The 23,385-nt window shown below is 43.5% G+C and overlaps 2 protein-coding genes across 3 annotated transcripts; one reads left to right on the forward strand and one right to left on the reverse strand.

Annotated features, from left to right (window-relative positions):
* Positions 1 to 538: 538 nt before the first annotated feature.
* LOC105388641 (serine/arginine-rich splicing factor 11-like) lies at positions 539 to 3,498 on the reverse strand. The gene is made up of 6 exons (XM_048623733.1): positions 3,333 to 3,498; positions 3,086 to 3,251; positions 2,679 to 2,860; positions 2,231 to 2,550; positions 1,761 to 1,908; positions 539 to 1,476 (listed from the first exon to the last, which is right to left on the reverse strand). The coding sequence occupies exons 1-6, from the start codon at positions 3,450 to 3,452 to the stop codon at positions 604 to 606; spliced, it is 1,809 nt and encodes a 602-aa protein (XP_048479690.1). The 5' UTR covers positions 3,453 to 3,498; the 3' UTR covers positions 539 to 603.
* An 873-nt stretch (positions 3,499 to 4,371) lies between these two features.
* On the forward strand, positions 4,372 to 20,929 carry LOC125489096 (eIF-2-alpha kinase activator GCN1-like). 2 transcript variants are annotated; one of them, XM_048623723.1, is made up of 18 exons: positions 4,372 to 4,491; positions 4,567 to 4,669; positions 4,950 to 5,145; positions 5,302 to 5,482; positions 6,118 to 6,282; positions 6,667 to 6,919; positions 7,243 to 7,421; positions 7,750 to 7,929; positions 8,317 to 8,451; positions 8,807 to 8,966; positions 9,273 to 9,605; positions 10,113 to 10,306; positions 10,702 to 10,880; positions 14,606 to 14,735; positions 15,049 to 15,129; positions 19,204 to 19,338; positions 20,304 to 20,374; positions 20,629 to 20,929. In XM_048623723.1, the coding sequence occupies exons 1-18, from the start codon at positions 4,477 to 4,479 to the stop codon at positions 20,780 to 20,782; spliced, it is 2,844 nt and encodes a 947-aa protein (XP_048479680.1). In that variant the 5' UTR covers positions 4,372 to 4,476; the 3' UTR covers positions 20,783 to 20,929. The 2 variants fall into 2 exon arrangements, with proteins under 2 accessions (XP_048479680.1, XP_048479681.1); XM_048623724.1 differs by lacking the exons at positions 14,606 to 14,735; positions 15,049 to 15,129; positions 19,204 to 19,338; positions 20,304 to 20,374; positions 20,629 to 20,929 and adding an exon at positions 10,933 to 11,741 and having other exon boundaries at positions 10,702 to 10,809.
* Positions 20,930 to 23,385: the final 2,456 nt, after the last annotated feature.

The raw sequence follows: 23,385 nt of genomic DNA on the forward strand, positions 1-23,385 counted from the left end.
CGCAATATCAGCATCTAAATACCTAAGAAAGTTTGACTAACGCATGCAAATAAATGATAACTAGACCTCTTGTGAATTTACGACCATAATGAGGCAATGGTCAATCTTATTCAGTTTAGCCGACTCTGCCAACTGCCTTATACATAACTCTACATCTCCACATTCCATATCCCCCATTACTCACACCCGATGAGGGTTACACTATTTTATCTTCTTAGTACCTACTAGACTGTACTTCTCTAACTAAAAGAAAAGTGGTTTACACAGGCATCGCGGAATAGAATCAATCACCTGCGAACATTCCTGCATGTTGAGTGCCTCCTCTCTCCGTATCTGCCACATCGCCTTGCGTGGACGCATAGCATCAAGACGTCTAAGTTTTTGCACCAAATGTCTTTATGTAAAGTTTTATTTTACATAAATAATTAGCTTATCAGCGCAGATATGGTGTGGTGGGTGAAAACTTGTCTAGTGACTAGGGAGACCTTATGGGTAGGTATTCTGACGTCGCGATTAAGTTGTAATTGAAACACAAGACTATGTTTAAGTATTTATATTTTACTGACCAACATAATTTGCATTCAAAAACTTAAATGCATTATATCACTCCCCATCTTCGCAATCGTAATATCTTGTGTGTAGTTCCTGTTTAATGTCTGGCTCACTGTCAGCACTCCTACGCCTCTCTCTATCATCCCTGTGAGATTTGTGCTTATTTTTCTTACTTCTAGAATGTTCTTTTGCATTCTCTTGTCTTTTATAACTTGTATCATGTCGCGATTTACTATCTTCTTTTTCATAAACTGTTTGTTCTTGTGTATTACCAGAACTGGATTCCACTTTCGATTTGTCACTTTTATGTCTCGAATATTTCTTCGAATCTTTCCGTCGCCTATCGCTTTCCTCGTAGCGAGATTTTTTATCTTCTACAGAAGCAGCTTGTTGTGCAGATCTGCTGGGACTGGATTCAACTTTTACTCTCACTCTTGATCTATCTCGTGAATATTCTCTTCTAGATTTGCTGTAACTTTCTGTTCTATGTTTTTGTTTGACTTCATAGTCATCGTATCTATTGCTCCTAGAGGAATGTGAGGAGCCTGCTTCTCTTTTATAGTCATAATCATTTCTATAATGTCCTTTATGAGTTTTATAGCTTTCGTTATCTTTATGCCATTTGGAACTAGTTTCTTTCGCGTAACTTTCATAGTTCCTGTCTTTGCTACAGTGGCTTCGAGAATCTTGCTTGCGATCTCTAGCTCTTATTTCTGCTTTAGCATATCTGCCCTGTTCTTTAGATGGTTCTCTTCTTTTGGTATCATATTCTCTGCCTTTGTTACTTTGATTTGGTTCACGAGATTGCATCGCTTCATTTCCGAGTTCATACCCAGAATGTTGTTTGCTATTTGTCTGCGAATTGATACCAACACTAGTTTTATCAACATCTGGTTCATTTTTAACTCCTGTGTACAACTCCATCTAAAACAATCAATTATATTAATGACCTGAAGGTTTTCTATAACGACTGGGTATTACTAGTGTATTACTATTACAATGTTAATCATTTGTGTTTATCGAGATACAATACAGTAATCAAGTTTCTATACCGGTTGAATTAAATTTAGTACTTACAGGTGGTTTTTTGATTTCTCTTATTTGATTAACCTAAATTTTACAGAATAATATTTATGTATCTTTACATTCTGTCATAAAATGTGACCTATTGCCTCTACTATATGCTTTCAGATAGGTCATTAACTAACCTGAGTCTTGATGAGGTCCCGCAGCGTATCCGAGTACCTGGCGGACCCGGCGGCGCCGCGGTACCGCGCGCGGCGGCGCTTCATGTCGCGTAGCTGCGCTAGTAGCTCCAGCTTTGACGCCGCGCGCGCTTGTGTACGCTCCTCCACGCTGGGGGAGGCAGGGGGTGTGAGATAGGTACACAGGAAAAACTCCGTAAATGTGCTGCATAGGCGCACAGTTAGCAAGGAACAGATAATGAACGTGGCATAACCACAGCCATTTGCGTGTCGTCCATAGCTGATAATTATTGACTGCTGGACATATGCCTCTTCCAAGGAGCCCCACAACACTCTGTCCTTCTTCATCCAACCACTTCTGGCTACCTGTCTAAAGTGGTTGGTTGAGAGGGCTGGAGAGTGTCCTACACTACACTAGCCTTATTGCGGTATGTTTTCAAAAACTAAATTGCAATGTTTTTGAATAAAATTACCTCATAAGTGCGAGCTCCGCTACATCTCCCTGCTCAGGCGCTGCGGCCACCACGGCGTCGTGCAGGGCGCGCCGTTCGTCTGCAGTGTACGTGGCCTGCAGCCGCGACAAGCTCAGGGGCTCCGGGGAGGCAGGGCTACCAGCACCTTCGATGTGTATAGGAATGTGATTGTTTGATTTGGTTTTGTACTTAATTATTACAAGGCCATAAATGCAATGCTGACCAGAGACAAAAGACTGGCAAACAACATGTTTTGTTGTTATAAGCTTAACCCAAGGCAAGGCTGGTTGCCTTGGGTTAAACAGAAATGTATATTCACATTAAATCAAAAGTTATCTTAAAAGATATAATAAGGCCTTTTGTAGGAATTGTAGGAAAGAATGTAGGGTAAGTACCTACTAGGCTTAGACAGATAAATAATATCTGCACCACATTAGGTATATTTTCAAAAGGATACAATTTTGAAATAGATGAAGATTTTCAACCATACTGAAATACAATAATTCATTTTGTTACACAGTATTTCATGTAATGAAAGTTTACCAGTAAATTTAAGACTATATTTACCCATTTTAAAGCTTGGAGCAGAATTTGAAGCCCCTTGTATAATACTTTGAATCTCCATTTTACCTGTAAATAATTTTTATTTTGTCTTTCAATAAAAAATAATTAAAGATCATCTTCAACAGTTAGATCTGTCTAATATTAAAGCAAATGCTGCTCTGCAACCCAACTATGAAGCACTTACTAATGAAAGCAGTGCAATATTTTAATATTTACTTATAAGAAGTTTTAATTATTGTTCTATTTATAAGAAAAATTAAGCCTCCATATGATAAGTATGTAGTAACTTACTATGCTTGACGAGTGTAGGTGCATGAGGATCCACAGGGTCTGGCAGGAGGTCATCCTCTCTCGAATACCCGTGAGATGATAAAATGCAATTACGCTCATGTTCCTCCCTTTTATCTGGTGGAATTTTATGATTCGGGTCATGAGAACACGACACTAAATCTTTACCCTGCAAAGCAAGAAGGTGTCCATAATTGTTTAATATTAGAATACCTATACCGGTAGCAATTTTAAAGAAGCTGAAACTAACCTCTAACAGATGTTTCCGATCCCACTGTAAACTTTGTAAAACCATAGTAACTTCCTTGTCTACAGTTTGCAGATAGGATTGCAGATTCTGCAAGTCAAGATTTCTTTTATTAATATCCATCTCAAATTATATACATACGACGAATACAATTTTTGTCGTCGACCGTAACAAACAAAACAAACCAAAAAATTCATTGACAAAGGAATAAAGAGAGGACATGGCATATCCACGAAAAAATGCGCCTAAAATTGCGACCGGTCGCCATGTTGATTGACATCCAAACACAAGGTACTTCAGCTGTCAAACAATTTGTTTGTTTACATTTTTCAAGAAAAAAGCCGCCATTTTTATTGACACCAAAGTTTAGGTAGGCGCATTTTTTTCGTAGATATGCCATGTCCTCTCTTTATTCCTTTGTCAATGAAAAAATTACGTTAGCTAACAGCTGTTTTTTGACATATGTCACATAATTTCACAGATTAAATTATGTGAACTCAGAATAAAGACGGCCTAGCTTCGCTAAAGAGTATTTTCAATCCTTTTCTCTATTTCACTCTAGAAAATTCACTTTAAAGCAACCCTATATAGACCCTAGAGTGGATTCATTGACACGTCTGTCCAAGAGTTCACCTTAAGCCGCGTACAGACCGGCCCAACGAACGCCAACGAATGGGTTTCGTTGACCTTCGTTGCTGCAATCTGCCCTGTATTATGTATGATAAATATCCATCGTTGGGATAACCGTTGGCTTTAACGTTGAACGCCCAACGAACGCCAACGGTTATCCCAACAGGGCAGATTGCAGCAACTAAGGTCAACGAAACCCGTTCGTTGGCGTTCGTTGGGCCGGTGTGTACGCGGCTTTACGAAAAAAAAAGGTTTTCCGAAATCCACCATAGGCTAGGGTGTGTGAAATTTCTAGGATAAAAGGTCATTGTTAGCACATACGCGTTAGAGCACGAGCGTGAGAAATGTAAATTTTAATATTTTCCTAACATTCAATATTTTTATAAGTCAAAGAGTGTAGACGAACCTTTCATTTTTGAAATATGTTATGGCATGGCAACATTATTTTTTGACAGCTTTTTGATCGCAAGACGTGTGGTTTCTTTGCTAAATTCATGCTTTGATAAAGTCGGTAAAAATGGCAGATACTGAGGTAAATTCATTATAAAATTAATATTAAATGGTGTAAAAACGTTAGCCGGTTACTATATGTTCGGTATTTTGGCAGGTACTCAAGAAATTAAAGGATGTTCCCTTCAAAATTCAGACCGCAAGTCTGAAGGAGAGACGACAAGTTGTGAAGGAAATTCAGGATGTTTTGTCCTCGCCAGGTAATTACACTTGTTAAACTTATTAAACAACCTTGTCTCTACGTTATCTTCAATATACAGAACTTTAGTTTTACATTTCCGGTATATTTTCAAAGTTTTTCAGGTTGTGTTTGCCTGTATTTATTGATCCATTACAGAGTAACGTTTATGATTAAAGTTCTGTGTATTGCGTGTTAATTATGTTTAATATGTACCGTTGCGTTTCATAACTACTGAAAGAAACTGCTAAAACTGTTTATTTGGAAAGAAACATACTATAATGAAATTGAATGTATTTCAGGAATAACGGAGCCAGCAGTGCGTTACATATGCCGCGTGTTGACGCTGACACTGCACCGGTACCGCGACACCACGTCGCAGTCCTACATCAAGCAGCTGCTGACGTACCTGGCAGTCAGCCACCGGGACAACACCCTGAAGAGTTTCCCGCCCGCTCTGCTTGAGATATCCGATGTTTTGAAGAGCACTGGTTCTTCGTAAGTAGTTTCCACTTTAAATACCATGATAAGTTATTGAGATAGAATAGGATCCCTGTTTATGTATCCTTTTAAAATTAATATTCCTTTCCATAGTCAAAATCTACTAACTAGAGAAACAACTGAACATAAACTGACACAAAGCTTTTCTTTCAGCAAAAACACATGTCAAAGTGGATTGATAGCTCTCCGCTGGTCCACCATCCTTGTGGAGCATGCCCTCAAGGAACCAGCCCAGGACTTTGACTACAAAACCATAATCTTAGCACAAGCCAACCTCCTCTGCACGGTCACAGCCTATGGAGACCACAAGAGAAATGATAAAGCTTATACTTTGGTAAGTTTTGTTTGAAATGTACCTGATATGAAACAATGCCATTTCAATCCCACATGATTTTATTCTTATCTAAAATGAAACTTCCAGTCAATTTGTAAAATTGTTAAAAGAGGTTTCAAAATAAAATATCCCAATGCTTTAAGCATTCTCAGTCAATTCGATAAGTAAATTAAGAACAATATTTTAGTTCAGCCTGTGATAGATACAATGCCACAGCCAGATAAGAGACAACGTATCTTCAAGAACCTGTAATTGTAACCTGTGTATGAATGTTGTGTCATTGAATAGCTATTGTGTATTGTTTCTAGACTCTATATTTGATCAACTCTTCTCCTTAGCCTGTCATTGGCGAAAACTAGAGCTTGTCTAGGTTTTATGACTGTGGTCAAATTATTAGCCAGTGAAAGTCAATAAATTATTTCAAAGTACAATTTTTCAACTACTTTTTGAATGGCAAAATGAGACTACAGCCATTTTGAAAACACTTAGTTAATTAGGAGAAGAAATTGCAATAGAAACAGTCAAATGAGCGTCAATTGCTGACTGGCCAGAGTTTACAAAATTAGATTTGATTGGTCACTTGGGGAGGTTCCATTCATAATGTCATATTTAATCCATTCAATTCCTCTGTACAGCTGCACCACGCATGGAGCACGATCGGCGCGGCGCAGACGGCGCGCTGGCTGGAGACGCTGCTGGCGCAGGCGCCGGACGCGGGCCCCCAGCTGCCCGTCGCCTTCTCTGCGCTCTGCCGGCATCTCAAGCAGGCGGGGGATGAGGCTGTCGCTAGTGAGCATAAGGTATGGACTAATTATCTACTTGAAAGATGTATTTAGTTGTTATCATAGAATTCAACAGTTTGCTTTTATTGTAATTCTTATCCAAAAATCTGTAACGGCCCTGACAGGGTTGCACAGCATCTTTATTGACGTAGATAAAGTCTATGTGCCAACGTTCACTTTTGTTCACTTCTTCGCGGTGTTTATTGCGTATCGCATTATAGTGCAGCCAGGGCTGGTTTATAAAACACTTTATAAAGGTTTATTAGGGCTGAGTGCCACTTGCGACCACTTCAAAGTCACTCGCGCTTTGATTATGCGCCTAATAACAAGACGATAGGGTTCCAGGGTGTAGCCCACACCTACCAACTTACAATTTTATTATCTGAATCTTATTACTTGCAGGCGAAAATGCTGGAGAGTTTCATAAAGAGCGTCATCAGCGTGAAGGCGCGCCCCAACTCCAACTACATCGCGGGCTGCTCCGCGCTGCTGCGGCAGCTGGACCCGCGCGACGTGCAGGCCGCGCTGCTGCCCGCGCTGCAGAAGAGCATGCTGCGGAGCCCCGAGACCATCATCGAGGCGGTGGGCGCGGTGGTGGAGGCTCTCGATGTGAAGCTTGACGGGGTTATTGTGGATATCGGGAAGAGTTTGATTGGTGAGTTGAATTATACTTTTTTATTTTGACTATAGGGATACCTGTATTCCTGTCTCGACTAATATAATATTTGAATGTGCAATTAAAGAAAATCAAGAACACAAATCACAATACACTTCTTTAGGGTGACCAACGATAAACTATAGACTTTGAGCGTCGTCTTCGTCAGAAAATTCAACCATATAGCATATACCTTGATTCACTTATAAAGACTTATATTACATGAGATTGTGGCTTTTAAATACAACACATTAATGGTTCTGCGACGGAACTTGTTGTTTCAAGATATACCTACTTCCCTAACAAACCCCTACCTCCACCAGGCAACCTACACTCCAAAGACGCGTGGGTGCGCTCCGGCGCTCTCCGCTCGCTGGAGCGAGTGTCGAGCGCGTGCGCGGACGAGGCGCAGGCGCGCGCGCTGCTTGACCATGTGTTTGCTGTGTATAACGGGGCGAGTGGGAAGCTGACGAGTAGCGAGGATAAGATCGCTGTGCTTAATGTGAGTAGTTGTTATGTATTACTTGTATTAGTGAATTTAGACAATGAAGTTTGTGTTCGATTTGATTGAGTGTAACCTATAAAATATTTTGTATCTTTTAATGGTAGAAAAGACATTGTGCGGCGCAGCACGATAAAACCCGATACATTGGTGCGTTTTCACACGCTTTGTTTACATAGCGGCGTTAGTCGTTTCCTTATTTTGCGCGTATCTCAATAGAGGAGTCAGTGTCTGTGTGCCTGACTCTAAAGGTACTACTTCAGAATTGCTTTCACTCTTTCTGTTTGACAACAACTTATTTACTACCTAATAACTCTCCCTCCCCCAGGGCGCGAAAGTGCTGTCCTCCCACTGCACGGCGACGACGGGCGACGCGCTGTGGGCGGCGACGTGCGCCGGCGCCGCGCGCGTGCTGGAGGGCGAGACGCACGAGCGCACGCTGGCCGCCGCGCTGGCGCTGCTGCCGCCCGCCCGCGCGCTGCCGCCGCCGCTGCTCGCGCTGCTCGAGGTATGTGCTGGCGCTGCTGCCGCCCGGCTGCGCGCTGCCGCCGCCGCTGCTCGCGCTGCTCGAGGTAAAGTGTTGTGGCGCCGGCAAAGTAAGCAACGCGTACGCAGACGAACCTTAAATTTTACAGGACTAATGCGAAATAAAAGAGCTTTGGATCTACTTCTTGGTAATCCAATTTTAACAAGCTATCTGTATTCTTCGACTTACTGCCAGTTTTAATAACTCTATCTACCGATGAATGGTATTTACTTTCATACGATTTTGACAGGTTGTATCTTTTAATGTGTCAAAATAGTATGAAAGTAACTACTACTCATCGGTAGATAGAGTTATTGAAACTGTCAGTTAATGTGTCTATCTATTCTAAAAACCCTCATCTCTTTCCAGAAAAACCTGTCCAACATGAAGTTGAACCCGCTGGTGCGCATCGCGTACACGCAGCTGGCGGCGCGCGCGCCCTCCCCCAAAGTTCACGATTCGCTCGTCAAAGCGGTTGATCGAGCTGTTCAGCAGCCATTGCAGGTAGGGGGGATGTTTGGACAAGAATGGGTTGGTGGTAAAGGACTTTTGAATGGGAAACATAAAGTAGGATGACAGTGCTTTGGGTCTGAAAGGTATTTTGCAACAGTGGAAGACGTAAAGTTTTTTGGTAAGGTTAGGGTACAGAAAAGGATGTTGTGCGTATGTGTCTAAGAGGGAAAGTGAGAGGTCAGACTGACAAGCATGTCGCATCCTACAGTCAAATCTTGGCAAATTAAATGCCTTAGCACATCCCGTCCACCGCATTATATCTTTCAAAAAACGATCTTTCATGACTCTATTTAACTGCATTAAATGTACGGATTTATTGATTCCAACCATGCAACTTTCCTTCCAGCACCTAGTAGTATCAGAAGGTATCTGCGCGATGTCGGCCCTTGTCGCCCAAGACACGGCGCGCGCGCTGCCCGCCCGCCCCGCGCTGTGGGCGGCGCTGACGCACGCCGACAAACACGTGCTGCTGCAGGACAGGATACTGGCTGCTGCGCCGGAAGATGGTAGATACACTTGTTTTTTTTACTTGATTATTGGTTGAGCAGTTTGGGTTTAAGTTTTTGAACATATAGATTCTTATTAAGCTTGTTACTTTATGGGGAGGCTTCTCAGGTAGTGGAGAGATATGATGATGATGATGTGATTTGTGTTCATGTACACAACCATGACACGATTGACCATGCTTTTTTTATTTACAAAACCCATAGAATAAGCTGTTTTACTTTATATTATACATATTTCATGTTTTATTTAACTTATATGCATATTTTTTGTTACTAAACTTCGCTAAATCATTTACCCCTTTATAGTTCTAATACAGGTGGTGTTGCTATGCAGAAATGTTTTGGAAAACTACCCCAGTGTTGCCAGTGAAAAGAATTCGCCCGTTTACCGCGCGTTAATACTCACCCTCCTGTCCACTGTCAAGCCGGTGCGAACTGCCGCCATAGAGAATGTCAAGCAATTACTAGCCAAAAAGGAAAAAGCTCAAATGACTAGGTATTTAGTGGCGAAGTTGAATGAAGTGCTAGAAGAAGGCAAGATATTTGTATCTAAGGAAAAGACGCCGACTGAGGAGAAGGGCTCGGAGGTCACCGGCAAGATCATCCTGGACGGCATTCACGCCATCTGTGCATTTAAAGGTAACATACCATTTTTTATTTTAAAACTATCTTCTTCTTCTTTGGGTACCATCTCCTATCGGAGGTCGGTAATCATCTGGCTTATTCTTTCCTTCGAGACTGCTGCTCGGAACAAGGATGTGGTGTCGGTGTTGTACCAGTCTTTAAGATTTTGGACCCAACATGTTCTTTTTCGACCGGGTCTTCTACGGCCTTGAATTTTCGCTTGTAGGAGAAGTTGCAATAAATCGTTTAAAACTATAGTATCACATTTTACACTCATACAGCTGATGTCCTTAACTTTCCTAAACCTGATATAAAGCGCTCTCTCTATACTCGTACAACTTCATGCGCATCCGACTTCCTTGACCGACTTACAGTACTACCAACACACCATCTACACACCTACTCTAGAAACGATGATTTGCAAGCTAAGATAAATTGGCTAAACATGAGCACTTTAACATAATTGACATCTATGTTTTACGCAAATTAAGTACATATTCTATTCTATTCATCTCCCCACAGAATACCCAGAAGAAGACTTACAGAACATAGCTATAGACGCGCTACGCTGCTGCCACCACCCGCTGGCGGCGGCGCAGGACAAACGTGCGTGGGCGCGCCTCGTGAAGTACTTGGGGCTCGAGCCGAGGAGATTGGTTGCGTTGTACGCTAATAATCTGAAGAATACGTATATATGCGGGTTCACGCCTACTGAGGTGGGTAGTATTGGTTGTTTATTATTTGGTAAATATGTCATGTCAAGTGTTCTTTACTATGTTTGTATCGCGAGTTTAGGTACGCTTTTCTGATAATATTTCGTGATATTTTTGGTCAAAGCTATCTCTATTTTAAAATTATTCAAGTCCATTAGTTTAGACGTGTACAAAGGAGGATAAAAATCTAACGCACTTTCGCATTCATAACATTGTGAGAGAGTATGAAAGTTTCCTATTTATCATTTGGATCACAAAATAGCAGACTGTAAAATCATGACTTTGAACGCTACGGATCTATCTGGACCCCTGCCTTGCACGCAGCTGAGGCAATAATTTTACAAGCATTTATTTGGATTCTATTTTCTTCCCCATATAACCACCCACTACCCCCACAGACAATATCCAACGTAGTCTCGACCCTCATCGCGACCAACGCGGCCGCCACCGCCGCCTGCGCCGTGCAGTGCGCACTGGACGTGCTGCGCGACCCCTCGCTGCTGCGGGTCACGCGGGACCAGTACTTCACCTACCTGATGCCCGAGGGAGAGCTGTATGACAAGAGCGCGGTGCCCGGGTGAGTCCATGTTGGAACTAGTCTAGTGCTGCGCGACCCCTCGCTGCTGCGGGTCACGCGGGACCAGTACTTCACCTACCTGATGCCCGAGGGAGAGCTGTATGACAAGAGCGCGGTGCCCGGGTGAGTCCATGTTGGAACTAGTCTAGTGCTGCGCGACCCCTCGCTGCTGCGGGTCACGCGGGACCAGTACTTCACCTACCTGATGCCCGAGGGAGAGCTGTATGACAAGAGCGCGGTGCCCGGGTGAGTCCATGTTGGAACTAGTCTAGTGCTGCGCGACCCCTCGCTGCTGCGGGTCACGCGGGACCAGTACTTCACCTACCTGATGCCCGAGGGAGAGCTGTATGACAAGAGCGCGGTGCCCGGGTGAGTCCATGTTGGAACTAGTCTAGTGCTGCGCGACCCCTCGCTGCTGCGGGTCACGCGGGACCAGTACTTCACCTACCTGATGCCCGAGGGAGAGCTGTATGACAAGAGCGCGGTGCCCGGGTGAGTCCATGTTGGAACTAGTCTAGTGCTGCGCGACCCCTCGCTGCTGCGGGTCACGCGGGACCAGTACTTCACCTACCTGATGCCCGAGGGAGAGCTGTATGACAAGAGCGCGGTGCCCGGGTGAGTCCATGTTGGAACTAGTCTAGTGCTGCGCGACCCCTCGCTGCTGCGGGTCACGCGGGACCAGTACTTCACCTACCTGATGCCCGAGGGAGAGCTGTATGACAAGAGCGCGGTGCCCGGGTGAGTCCATGTTGGAACTAGTCTAGTGCTGCGCGACCCCTCGCTGCTGCGGGTCACGCGGGACCAGTACTTCACCTACCTGATGCCCGAGGGAGAGCTGTATGACAAGAGCGCGGTGCCCGGGTGAGTCCATGTTGGAACTAGTCTAGTGCTGCGCGACCCCTCGCTGCTGCGGGTCACGCAGGACCAGTACTTCACCTACCTGATGCCCGAGGGAGAGCTGTATGACAAGAGCGCGGTGCCCGGGTGAGTCCATGTTGGAACTAGTCTAGTGCTGCGCGACCCCTCGCTGCTGCGGGTCACGCGGGACCAGTACTTCACCTACCTGATGCCCGAGGGAGAGCTGTATGACAAGAGCGCGGTGCCCGGGTGAGTCCATGTTGGAACTAGTCTAGTGCTGCGCGACCCCTCGCTGCTGCGGGTCACGCGGGACCAGTACTTCACCTACCTGATGCCCGAGGGAGAGCTGTATGACAAGAGCGCGGTGCCCGGGTGAGTCCATGTTGGAACTAGTCTAGTGCTGCGCGACCCCTCGCTGCTGCGGGTCACGCGGGACCAGTACTTCACCTACCTGATGCCCGAGGGAGAGCTGTATGACAAGAGCGCGGTGCCCGGGTGAGTCCATGTTGGAACTAGTCTAGTGCTGCGCGACCCCTCGCTGCTGCGGGTCACGCGGGACCAGTACTTCACCTACCTGATGCCCGAGGGAGAGCTGTATGACAAGAGCGCGGTGCCCGGGTGAGTCCATGTTGGAACTAGTCTAGTGCTGCGCGACCCCTCGCTGCTGCGGGTCACGCAGGACCAGTACTTCACCTACCTGATGCCCGAGGGAGAGCTGTATGACAAGAGCGCGGTGCCCGGGTGAGTCCATGTTGGAACTAGTCTAGTGCTGCGCGACCCCTCGCTGCTGCGGGTCACGCGGGACCAGTACTTCACCTACCTGATGCCCGAGGGAGAGCTGTATGACAAGAGCGCGGTGCCCGGGTGAGTCCATGTTGGAACTAGTCTAGTGCTGCGCGACCCCTCGCTGCTGCGGGTCACGCGGTACCAGTACTTCACCTACCTGATGCCCGAGGGAGAGCTGTATGACAAGAGCGCGGTGCCCGGGTGAGTCCATGTTGGAACTAGTCTAGTGCTGCGCGACCCCTCGCTGCTGCGGGTCACGCGGGACCAGTACTTCACCTACCTGATGCCCGAGGGAGAGCTGTATGACAAGAGCGCGGTGCCCGGGTGAGTCCATGTTGGAACTAGTCTAGTGCTGCGCGACCCCTCGCTGCTGCGGGTCACGCGGGACCAGTACTTCACCTACCTGATGCCCGAGGGAGAGCTGTATGACAAGAGCGCGGTGCCCGGGTGAGTCCATGTTGGAACTAGTCTAGTGCTGCGCGACCCCTCGCTGCTGCGGGTCACGCGGGACCAGTACTTCACCTACCTGATGCCCGAGGGAGAGCTGTATGACAAGAGCGCGGTGCCCGGGTGAGTCCATGTTGGAACTAGTCTAGTGCTGCGCGACCCCTCGCTGCTGCGGGTCACGCGGGACCAGTACTTCACCTACCTGATGCCCGAGGGAGAGCTGTATGACAAGAGCGCGGTGCCCGGGTGAGTCCATGTTGGAACTAGTCTAGTGCTGCGCGACCCCTCGCTGCTGCGGGTCACGCGGGACCAGTACTTCACCTACCTGATGCCCGAGGGAGAGCTGTATGACAAGAGCGCGGTGCCCGGGTGAGTCCATGTTGGAACTAGTCTAGTGCTGCGCGACCCCTCGCTGCTGCGGGTCACGCGGGACCAGTACTTCACCTACCTGATGCCCGAGGGAGAGCTGTATGACAAGAGCGCGGTGCCCGGGTGAGTCCATGTTGGAACTAGTCTAGTGCTGCGCGACCCCTCGCTGCTGCGGGTCACGCGGGACCAGTACTTCACCTACCTGATGCCTGAGGGAGAGCTGTATGACAAGAGCGCGGTGCCCGGGTGAGTTCATTTTGCCATTTAATGGACAACATTTCAAAAAACTAAAGCTGCTATAAATCGAAAACCATTTCGAGATTTAGCTCTAAAGGCCACAAAAAAAATGTTTTTGTATTTTTTGGATGTATCATTTTCGAGAAAATCATAAAATAGTAAAAAAGTGCTGATGACGTCATGCATCAGGTGCGATGCATTTTGATGATCAAAGCCTACAGATTTAAAAACAAAATAACTGTCACTTTCATTTATGATTGACGTTTGACGTTTTATCGTGACGTTGTTGTTTATTTGGGTCATTTTCATAAATTCTGTTCTGACACTTTCTGACTATTTTTTTTATTTATCATATAAAATGGTTAGTACTTATTAAGAGATGACCGCTATATAATATGTCCCAGAGCATGCCACTGCCTAAACAGCTGAAAAAATGCTTCTGAAAAATACTTCTGCTTATTTTTTTACATGATAAGTACTTTAGTATCATCAGAAATATCAATGTCATTTGAAAATGACCCATTTGTTGGTTGGCATGTAAACAAAGTTTAAATGTCACTTGTCAGTGTCATTTATGTTTTTTTTCTAGACTATGGCAATAGACAAAAATCAAAATTGAGCCTAATATGTGACGTCACTTCCAGTTTTAAAATAATTAACTTTAAAGTTAAAAATAACATGCAAAAATTCATGTATATACAAAATAAAAAAATACGGGTCCTCAAATTTTTTATAAACTTTCCGAATAGCTAATAAAAATATAGGGTAAAGAAAATGAAATGTTGTCCATTAAGTTATTGGGGCTCCTAGGCCTGCTGGAGCAGTTAGTAGTTATACCGATTAAAGAGTCTGGACAAACAAAAAACGTGTCAAAAATGAATCCCCCGCAGAATAGAATAAGTATGGTTAGCTTCATTTTAATTTCTTGTACCTTATCAAATTTACATACCGTCTGGGTGTATTCCGACTAATGAAGCTGACTACAACATCACAGCGCTTACTTATTTATGTCATTTCTTTGCCCACAGTAACGACGAATCAAACGAAATGAACCTGAAGCGCGAGAGCAAGGCGTACAGCTACCGCGAGCAGCTCGAGGAGATCCAGCTCAAGAGGGAGCTGGACGAGAAGATGAAGAAGGAGGGCAAGCTCAAGGAGGTAAGTGAAGAGCTTTAGGAAACAAAAATAATGTAAACCAAAATGAATAATTTTGATTTGCATGACGACAGATAGAAAGGGTAAGGTGCCTATTCTATTCTGAGAGAGGGGCGAAGTTCCTGTACGTGGCTCTCTCGAGTCCTAGCTCCCGAGTAAAATGAAGCAGCAAGCCTGGGTGTTGCAGTAGCTGAGATAGGCGCTCTGTTGGTCGAAGAATAGATAATCTTGTTAGTAAGGTGCCAGAAAAAAGTGTGTTTGTTTGTGTGTATGGATTTACTTTAATGGTGGTTTAAATCATTATGTTTATTTTCAGGTTCCGCTGTCCGCTAAACAAAAGGAAGCAATCAAAGTGCAATTGGCCAAGGAAAGTGCAATCAGAGAGAAACTCACAGAGGTATGTGTTTACCTGAGCGGTTTTATTAGCCTTAAAAGGTTTATCCGTAGAAATGCTTGAAAATTTTAACTAAATCGAAGTGTATAAGTAAAAGTTAAACAAATATTGCGATTCTGCGCATTAAAAATAGCAGCGTTTTACCTGAAATAAAACGCATATTAAAATACTTACCTAACTGGAAGCTTTATTAATGAGAGAGCATTTCCGTTTCCGTCGAGGACTATCCAGTAACCTTCCTCTTTGTGTGTCAATTCCGGTGCTGCCACCTGGCGGTCGTGCGGTGCAACTTTACTTCGTAAGTTGCTCACCGCGCCCTTCCCTTATTGGCTCGAATTCACCAGGCAGAAATGACTTAAAGCTTCCAGTTAGGTAAGTATTTTAATATGCGTTTTATTTCAGGTAAAACGCTGCTATTAAACTACTTGACCGTCACTGGAAGCTTTATTAATGAGACCTGTTTGTTATCGCCTGGTGACGCCACTGCTTCTGTAATTGAGATCGCCAATGTGACTAAACATATTAAAAGACAATGTATTATTAGCATTTTTCTCTTTATTTAAGAATCATATAATCAAGGTAGGTACAAAGCCTGTGATTAGATATAAAATAAAGTTATGTTAGGAACACTTATTAATTAAACTACAGTAATGAACTATAATCATTATTTAAATTAACAATTAGTTAACATCAAGAATCAATAGGATTAAATAATCGTGTGACACTACTAGACTGATTATTACAATTCATTCTTATTTCACGTCTGTAAAACTTCCTAAAAGTATTGGCTGACCTCCAGTTACCGCGAGCCAGAATATCATCAATATGTTGATTTTCAAACCAACTCTTAGAAGCTACTGCAGATCTAACACTTCCTGGGCTAGCTTCAATATCGGCTTCCTTAAATATAGTTTTAACCCATCCTGCGATCACTGTACGTGAAGCTGGTTTTGCCACCCCCCTTACAGTAATGAAAAGATTATCAGTTCCTGATACTTCACGTCGCTCATGCAATAACGTGATAGTCCTATCTATCCAAAAGGGGGGATTCAGATTTAAATTATTTTCGTTGACTAGTAACTTCCAGCCGGACTGACTATAGTTACTGCTGTCGGTCTTTGAACCAAATTGTGGCCAAAATATTACAAATTGATCCGATTTTACATAATGATCCAAATCAACTGCAAGTAACGTTAAATCATGAATACGCCTACCGGAGCATAGCAAAAGGAGTATAGCCGTATGACGGGATACTTGAAAAGTATTATTTTGGTCAATTGCGTAGTTAGATATAAAGGAAATTAATTTGCTTACGTCCCAAATTGGTGATTTATTATTTACCTTCGGATTTTTTTGAGCAATTGATTTTAGCACGTGTTTTACTAACACATGCGAACTTAAAACACTCGATATTTCGGTATTGCAAAGGGTGGAAACCACGGATTTATGCAAAAGAATTGTATTGTAAGACAGTCTATTAACTAAATATAAATCGGATAAGAACTGTGCCAATTCTGAACCTGTCGGGTTTTTTGCATCCAACTGTTTACTACTACACCAAGTTACCCACCTCTTCCAAGCGATTTGGTAAGTTTTTAAAGTTGACTGCCGCCATGAGTCCTTCAAAAGTGATATTTGATCATTGTTCCATGACTCTATCGCCTGGGACCACCCCCACATCTCCACACCTCTAGAACAATCTCGTCTACTTTCGGGGGAGCGAGGCCGGTCGAGGTGTCTACTAGGTGTTTCTGTAGGTTCTTCAGAGTCATTGGGGCAGATAGGGCTCTGGCTCTTAGATCTGCTCGCCAGAACACTTTCTCCCACCGGGGTGCAACTATTAAGTATACTCCTGTTGAGTGATTCAGGTGCATCAGTACTTTTGGGATCAAGAACGGTGGTGGGAAAATCCACGCAAGCTGGTAATGCCAGGTCACGCTGAACGCATCGTGAAGAAGGGCTTGGTGATCTGTAAGATCTCGAGTTGCATAATTGCAGACTACGTGCGCGGTGGCTGAGGCGAACAGGTCGATCACTGGAGTTCCCCATTTTGAAAATATTGTCTGCACACACGCTGGCAAAAGATGCCACTCCGGGGGTAGTTTGTGTCGCGACAGACTGTCGACATTGCTGTTGTATCTGCCTGGTAGATAGTGTATGCTGAACACTATCTGGTAATGGTCTAGCAAGCTCAGGATTTGATAAGTCAATTCCATTAGAGGTGGTGATTTGGTGCCTCCCTCTTTCTTTAAATGAGCGACTGCGGTTTTGTTGTCGCATTGAATTAATAACGACCTGCCGGAAATTGTGTGGGCTTGACTCTGAAGGGCATACAGAATTGCAAGCATCTCTTTTTGGTTGCAGTGCAACTTTTGGTCCTGAAGAGACCAAGTTCCCGATAGGGCTAGGTGGTTTAGTTGGGCGCCCCAGGCCTCGTCCGAGGCATCCGTGGTCAGGAAGTTTACCGGAGGTGGTTGATGCAATAGAGACGACATTTGGCAATTCTGTATCCACCACTTTAGTTCTGCGATGACATCTACAGTTAGTGTGTAAGTTTTTGTCGAGTTGGGCGGTATGGTATTTAGGAACATTATTAAGTGTCGATGATTTAGACGACCCCGTGGTACGACAAAACTGGCGAAGTTCAGTAACCCCACTATTTTCTGGACGTCTTTTATGTTTACTGTGTCTTGATCGAGAACACGACTGATCTTTTGTCTCATGGAAACAATCTTTTCCTGTGGCAACGATTTGCGATTTTCCCAAGGTGCCCATTAGGGTTTCGTTTTTCCCGACCATTTTCTGTTCCCGGGAAACGGGAATTTTTTTCAAGATTTCCCGGGAATTCCCGGGAAACGGGAATTTATTTTAAATGCTAGTTTTTGCTATTTACGGGTATTAAAACACTAACAATTAAATCAAATATACTTTTATAACTCTTACTTTTATTAATCGTATAGGTAGAAAAAAGCAACAGTCAGATAAATTAACAACCAAAATTATAATGATTTGTTTAAATGCAAAATTATTTGTTTTTCTTAATTGTAAATTAATTCTCTAATTATTCGCCTAAAAAGTGGAGAAATTGTGACGACCATGTCATAAAAAATTAAGACGAATATTATAAATCTGATAGAGTATTTGACGATGTATTGGACAGGTATGTTATTGTTTATTTATAATTTATTGTAAATTAAACATAAATTGGTTTTCGTCTTAGATTTATAATTGAAGTTAATGAAAACGATGATGAAGATGAGGATGACGACGACGATGAACAAGTTCAAACAGAGAGTGAACATGAAAGTGACATGGAAATTGATTTATAAAATAAAACACTTTTACATAAATAAATTCAAATTGGTAGATATTCTGAAGGTAAACATCCAAATTTTAATGCTGTCAAACTATAAATTTTAAGCTATATATGACATTTACGGGAACACTCATAGAATAAAATTTTACTTACGTCAGAAATAGTTACAAGCTATCGCGAGATTAATCCGGGCACACTTTTCTACGTGTGTAGCATGTCGTGCTACCTCGCCCCCGCCACTTCTTTCACCCCGCAAGGAGGGTCGCCAAGTAACTTGCCGCATTATAATAACAAGATCCGAACGGGAAACCGTTAAATTAAATGATCTTGTGCCGTATAGATTATGTAAATTTAAAAGCCAGTTGTTTAAAAAATATTAAAAGGTTACTTACATGTAGGTGCTACACTTACACTTTTAAATTTTGTTCTAACTTATTCAACACTGAATTTAAAATATATTTTTTAAATTTAATATTTAAACGGTCGCAGAGACAGTCTGCTGCGTACAATGTTGCCTCAACGGAGTTTAAAACGCCAATGAGGGAAGGGCGCGGTGAGCAACTTACGAAGTAAAGTTGCACCGCACGACCGCCAGGTGGCGCCACTGAGCACCGGAATTGACACACAAAGAGGAAGGTTACTGGATAGTCTTCGACGGAAACGGAAATGCTCTCTCATTAATAAAGCTTCCAGTGACGGTCAAGTAGTTTAATATTAGATTTATTGCCCAACCCTAATAACCCTCACATCCACACCCACAGCTATCTCACCGCGTGCGCTGCGCGTTCGGTCTGCTAGCGGCGTGCGCGCCCGCGCTGCCGCTGCACGCGCGCGCCGCGCTGCCCGCCGTGCTGGCCGCGCTGCGCAGCCCGCTCGCCGCGCCGCCCGCCATACAGGTACCTATATATACCCTTATACATAGGCTAGATCCACTGCTCCACTGCTGGGATCCATACCTGATCTCAGACTGTTGTCTGAACTACAGGTCACTATAATTATATCACGTAGTTTAGAAAACGGGTTGCTTGTTTAAAAGAGCTTCCGCAAATCTGTAACGTCATTATCACACTAGTCTATTGATGGCGTTTAAGCGCGCGCTAGCTGCTCGCCGCGCCGCCCGCCATACAGGTACCTATATATACTACCTTATAGCATGTATAGCAAACTGTTGTCTGCATATCTATAACGTCAGTTATTACACTGGTCTATTGATGACGTGTCGCCCGGTATACAGGTAACCATATAGCCAAACTTGTTAAATATAGCATGAGCCCTATGGCAGCATTGACTAATGATTCCATCTGTCACATTATTTGTCAATGTTAGTTTTGAACGGAAGCGCGTAGAGTGTACACCCACGAGCCGCGCCGCCCACCATACAGGTAACCACATACCTACACCCTTATAACTAGTCTGTACAGCAAACTGTTGAATATAACTATACGCTGCAGCGGCTAGGTCCACTGCACTATGGATCGTAACCAGTTTTCTAAACTACTTGATATAATTGGATGGATCCCTGATGTGAGACTGCTGTCTAAGCTACAGGTCACAAGAATTAAAATTATATCACGTAGTTTAGAAAATGGGTTGTTTGTTGAATAAAACTTCTGCAAATCTATAACGTCAGTTATCACACTGGTCTATTGACGCGTATTGATGCACAGTGAATGCGATGAACCTCTATCTAACACGCTTAGAACTTATGACGTTACCACAAGGTTGTGTTTTCCGATCTATGACTACACTCATCACACTCGCCTGTGATTATGAGATGTATTCTTTCAGTTAGCGCACCGTGAGTGCAACATATATTTTCTTTATTTCTTTACGATTTCTAAATATGTGTTCCAATTTTCAGGCATATCAAGACATGCGGTACATACTAGGAGCAGATGAAATACCTTCCATTATCACAATAGTTACTATCAGGTAATTATACTTTGAATGCCTTTTCGAATCGTATTTTGACTCTGACTCATCAGATTATGGATTAACCACCGCTAGAACGTGCCGATCTGTCCACTGGCAAATACGTTTACCTACATATGCAGCAAGTTATATCTAATTTTGAAATTTTGATTTCATTTTTGAGCTTAGATATAACATGCTGCATATGTAGGTTTCGGCTTAGTATACCCTTTTTGAAACACCCTATATAATGAATTCTGAACGTATCTCCGCAGACTGCACAACCCGGCGTGCGACCTGGACCCGCACTGGACACAGGAGGGGCTCCCCTGCGCCGCGGCGCGCTGCGTGGCGCTGCTGCAGGCGTCGCGCGCGCTCACCGCGCCGCAGCTGTGCTACGTGTTCCCGCTGCTGCAGAGAGGTCAGTGAACTAGACTACACGACCCGCGTGCGACCTGGACCCGCACTGGACGCAGGAGGGGCTCCCCTGCGCCGCGGCGCGCTGCGTGGCGCTGCTGCAGGCGTCGCGCGCGCTCACCGCGCCGCAGCTGTGCTACGTGTTCCCGCTGCTGCAGAGAGGTCAGTGAACTAGACTACATGACCCGCGTGCGACCTGGAGAGAGGTATGTTGTAGGCAATTAGGGTTCGCGGCACGAGTCCTTTTTCGGTCTAGATAAACGTCACCACATCCAACCTAGACCGTGCTGAAATCCGAACTGGGTTTGGCTAATGAAACCGACTTCTCCTTACCCGAAAAGATGATGCTGAGTAATTTGGGGGACAAAGGCCTTGTGTAAAAAATTGTTTCAATATGTATTTTATTTTATTTATGCTTTTATTGCACAATTTACAAAAGTAGTTGTACAATGAGGTGGACTTAATGCTAAGAGCATTCTCTACCAGTCAACCTGCAGGAGGTTCAGGAGCAGAAAGTAGGGAAGTGCAAAAAAATAACAAAAATCACAATCAATCAATGAATCTCACAAAAAAAACCTACACAAAATCTACCATAATTATACCTACATATATAAAAAAAAAATATATAAACCTATGCCTAACATTCTAATAATATATAATAATACATTTATATATACTTATACATACACATATATATATATATATATATATATAAATATTAAACACTAAAACAGAGGTACATGAAAAGGCTGTAATTAATTATATCCTAACTTGTTGAGGTAATGAGACCGAACTAAGGATTTAAAAAGTGCGCGACTGGGAGCCTTCCTGATAGACTCAGGGAGACTCAGTATTCTTGCGGCGCTGTCATGATACACTTTCCTTTCCACTGTGTATATTGTTTCGCTTATCACTGTCTCAAGGTGAGGTACCACCTGTTTGGAAACGGTCATTCATTGTTCCAATCTACAAGGGAGGCGACAAGCACGATGTTAAGAACCACCGTCCTATCGCAAAATTAAGTGTAATACCAAAGCTCTTTGAAAAAATAGTTTATGATTGTATTATGCCCACTATTCGTCCAATGATTATCAGTCAGCAGCATGGTTTTGTCAACAAAAAGTCTACTGAGCAGTGGCGGCTGGTGCCTCAGATACCCGGTGGTGCACTTTATGGGTTTAGTAATTTTTTGGAGAAAAATAGATTAACTATTGCAATTAGAAGTAAAAAAAATTATAAGTATATTTTACCTTAGGTATTTATTGACGCGAAATAGCTTCTCCGCCGAAACGAAAACAACACACGGAAAGCAAAATAAAGCATTTAGTCTCTCACATCCACATAACCATTTCTTTTCATTGAACATTTCACTTTTGAAAATTCAGGTAGGTACTTATAAGTTTCATTTTTTGTTTTGTACTAAAGGCCGAAGCGGGCCCAGCAGATTTAATGTCCAGTCTATTTTGCAATGTACTATTGCTTTTTATGAAGTCAAAATTGTATTTTGCACTCATTTTCACTCACACACACACATACACACTCACGAAATCTATACTACTTTCTTAGTTAATAAGTTATTAGCAAATTAATTACGTATTCGCGCGCGAAAGGTGAAACTGACAATGACATGACAAGTGCATCGTTCGTAGGTCACGCCACCGGTCAAGGCCGCCGCCCGCGCCTCCCGTCCCGTGGCGTCATTCGTATTATTTCGGCAATTTCCGGTCGCGTGCGGCGCACGAATTTATCCTAGAACTGCATACAGTTTGTACTAAGCATCTTCCGTCTCACGCGCCAGGCGATTTCCATCCTGTTTCATACTACATGTAGGAGCTCGCTCCGTGCGACAATCCGAGCGCACGAGGCCGTTTTTGTTCAAGCAAAAATAAGATCTAATTCTTTCGCAGTAGAAATCAAAATAGGCCAGCTCGATTTAATTTAACTCGTAACTATAATCAGATTTATGTAATTTCTGTTTAGGGTAGGTATTACGGTTGTTATATTGGTATTTTTTGTGAACAGGGTGTCCACTTTCTGGAAAGTCAGGGATAGTCAGGGAAAAGTCAGGGAAGCTCAAGGTGGTCATGGAAAGTCAGGGAAATTGATGAGCCACCTGGAAAGTCAGGGAAAAATGACTAGTAAAGCATATATTTTTGCAAAATTGTAGTTCTCTCCTTTACTAATTACTATTTTTCTTCTTCTATTTTAAACGTAGAATACGTAAGTCATAAAATAAAATCTCGTAAGCCAGATTCCAGACTCAGTTCATAGTTTGTTCAATAGTAAAATTATGTTCCCTTAATTAAATTTCTTTCAAAAGAGTGTGACTCAGCTTGCCATTCTGAACAACATTTGTTGTAAGAGTTAGTGATGAAAAATAAGTCCCCACATAACGTGTTGGTGCAGACGCGCTGTATCGACTCATCAATTCTCATAATTTGCTACTACGGCAGCGGGAGCTCATGGAGAAGCGTTTCCTCCACGCGGCACCTAATGTTTTTTTTTAAAACGTCGCGCCCATACGAAAATATTTGATTTTGGTTTTGTTTTATTTAAATTAATTACGGTATTTACAAAGCTTAACACGCTTTACTCGAGTTATTTCGATTTTGAAG

Source organism: Plutella xylostella, chromosome 10 (genome assembly GCF_932276165.1).
Source record: "Plutella xylostella chromosome 10, ilPluXylo3.1, whole genome shotgun sequence".
NCBI lineage: Eukaryota > Metazoa > Arthropoda > Insecta > Lepidoptera > Plutellidae > Plutella > Plutella xylostella.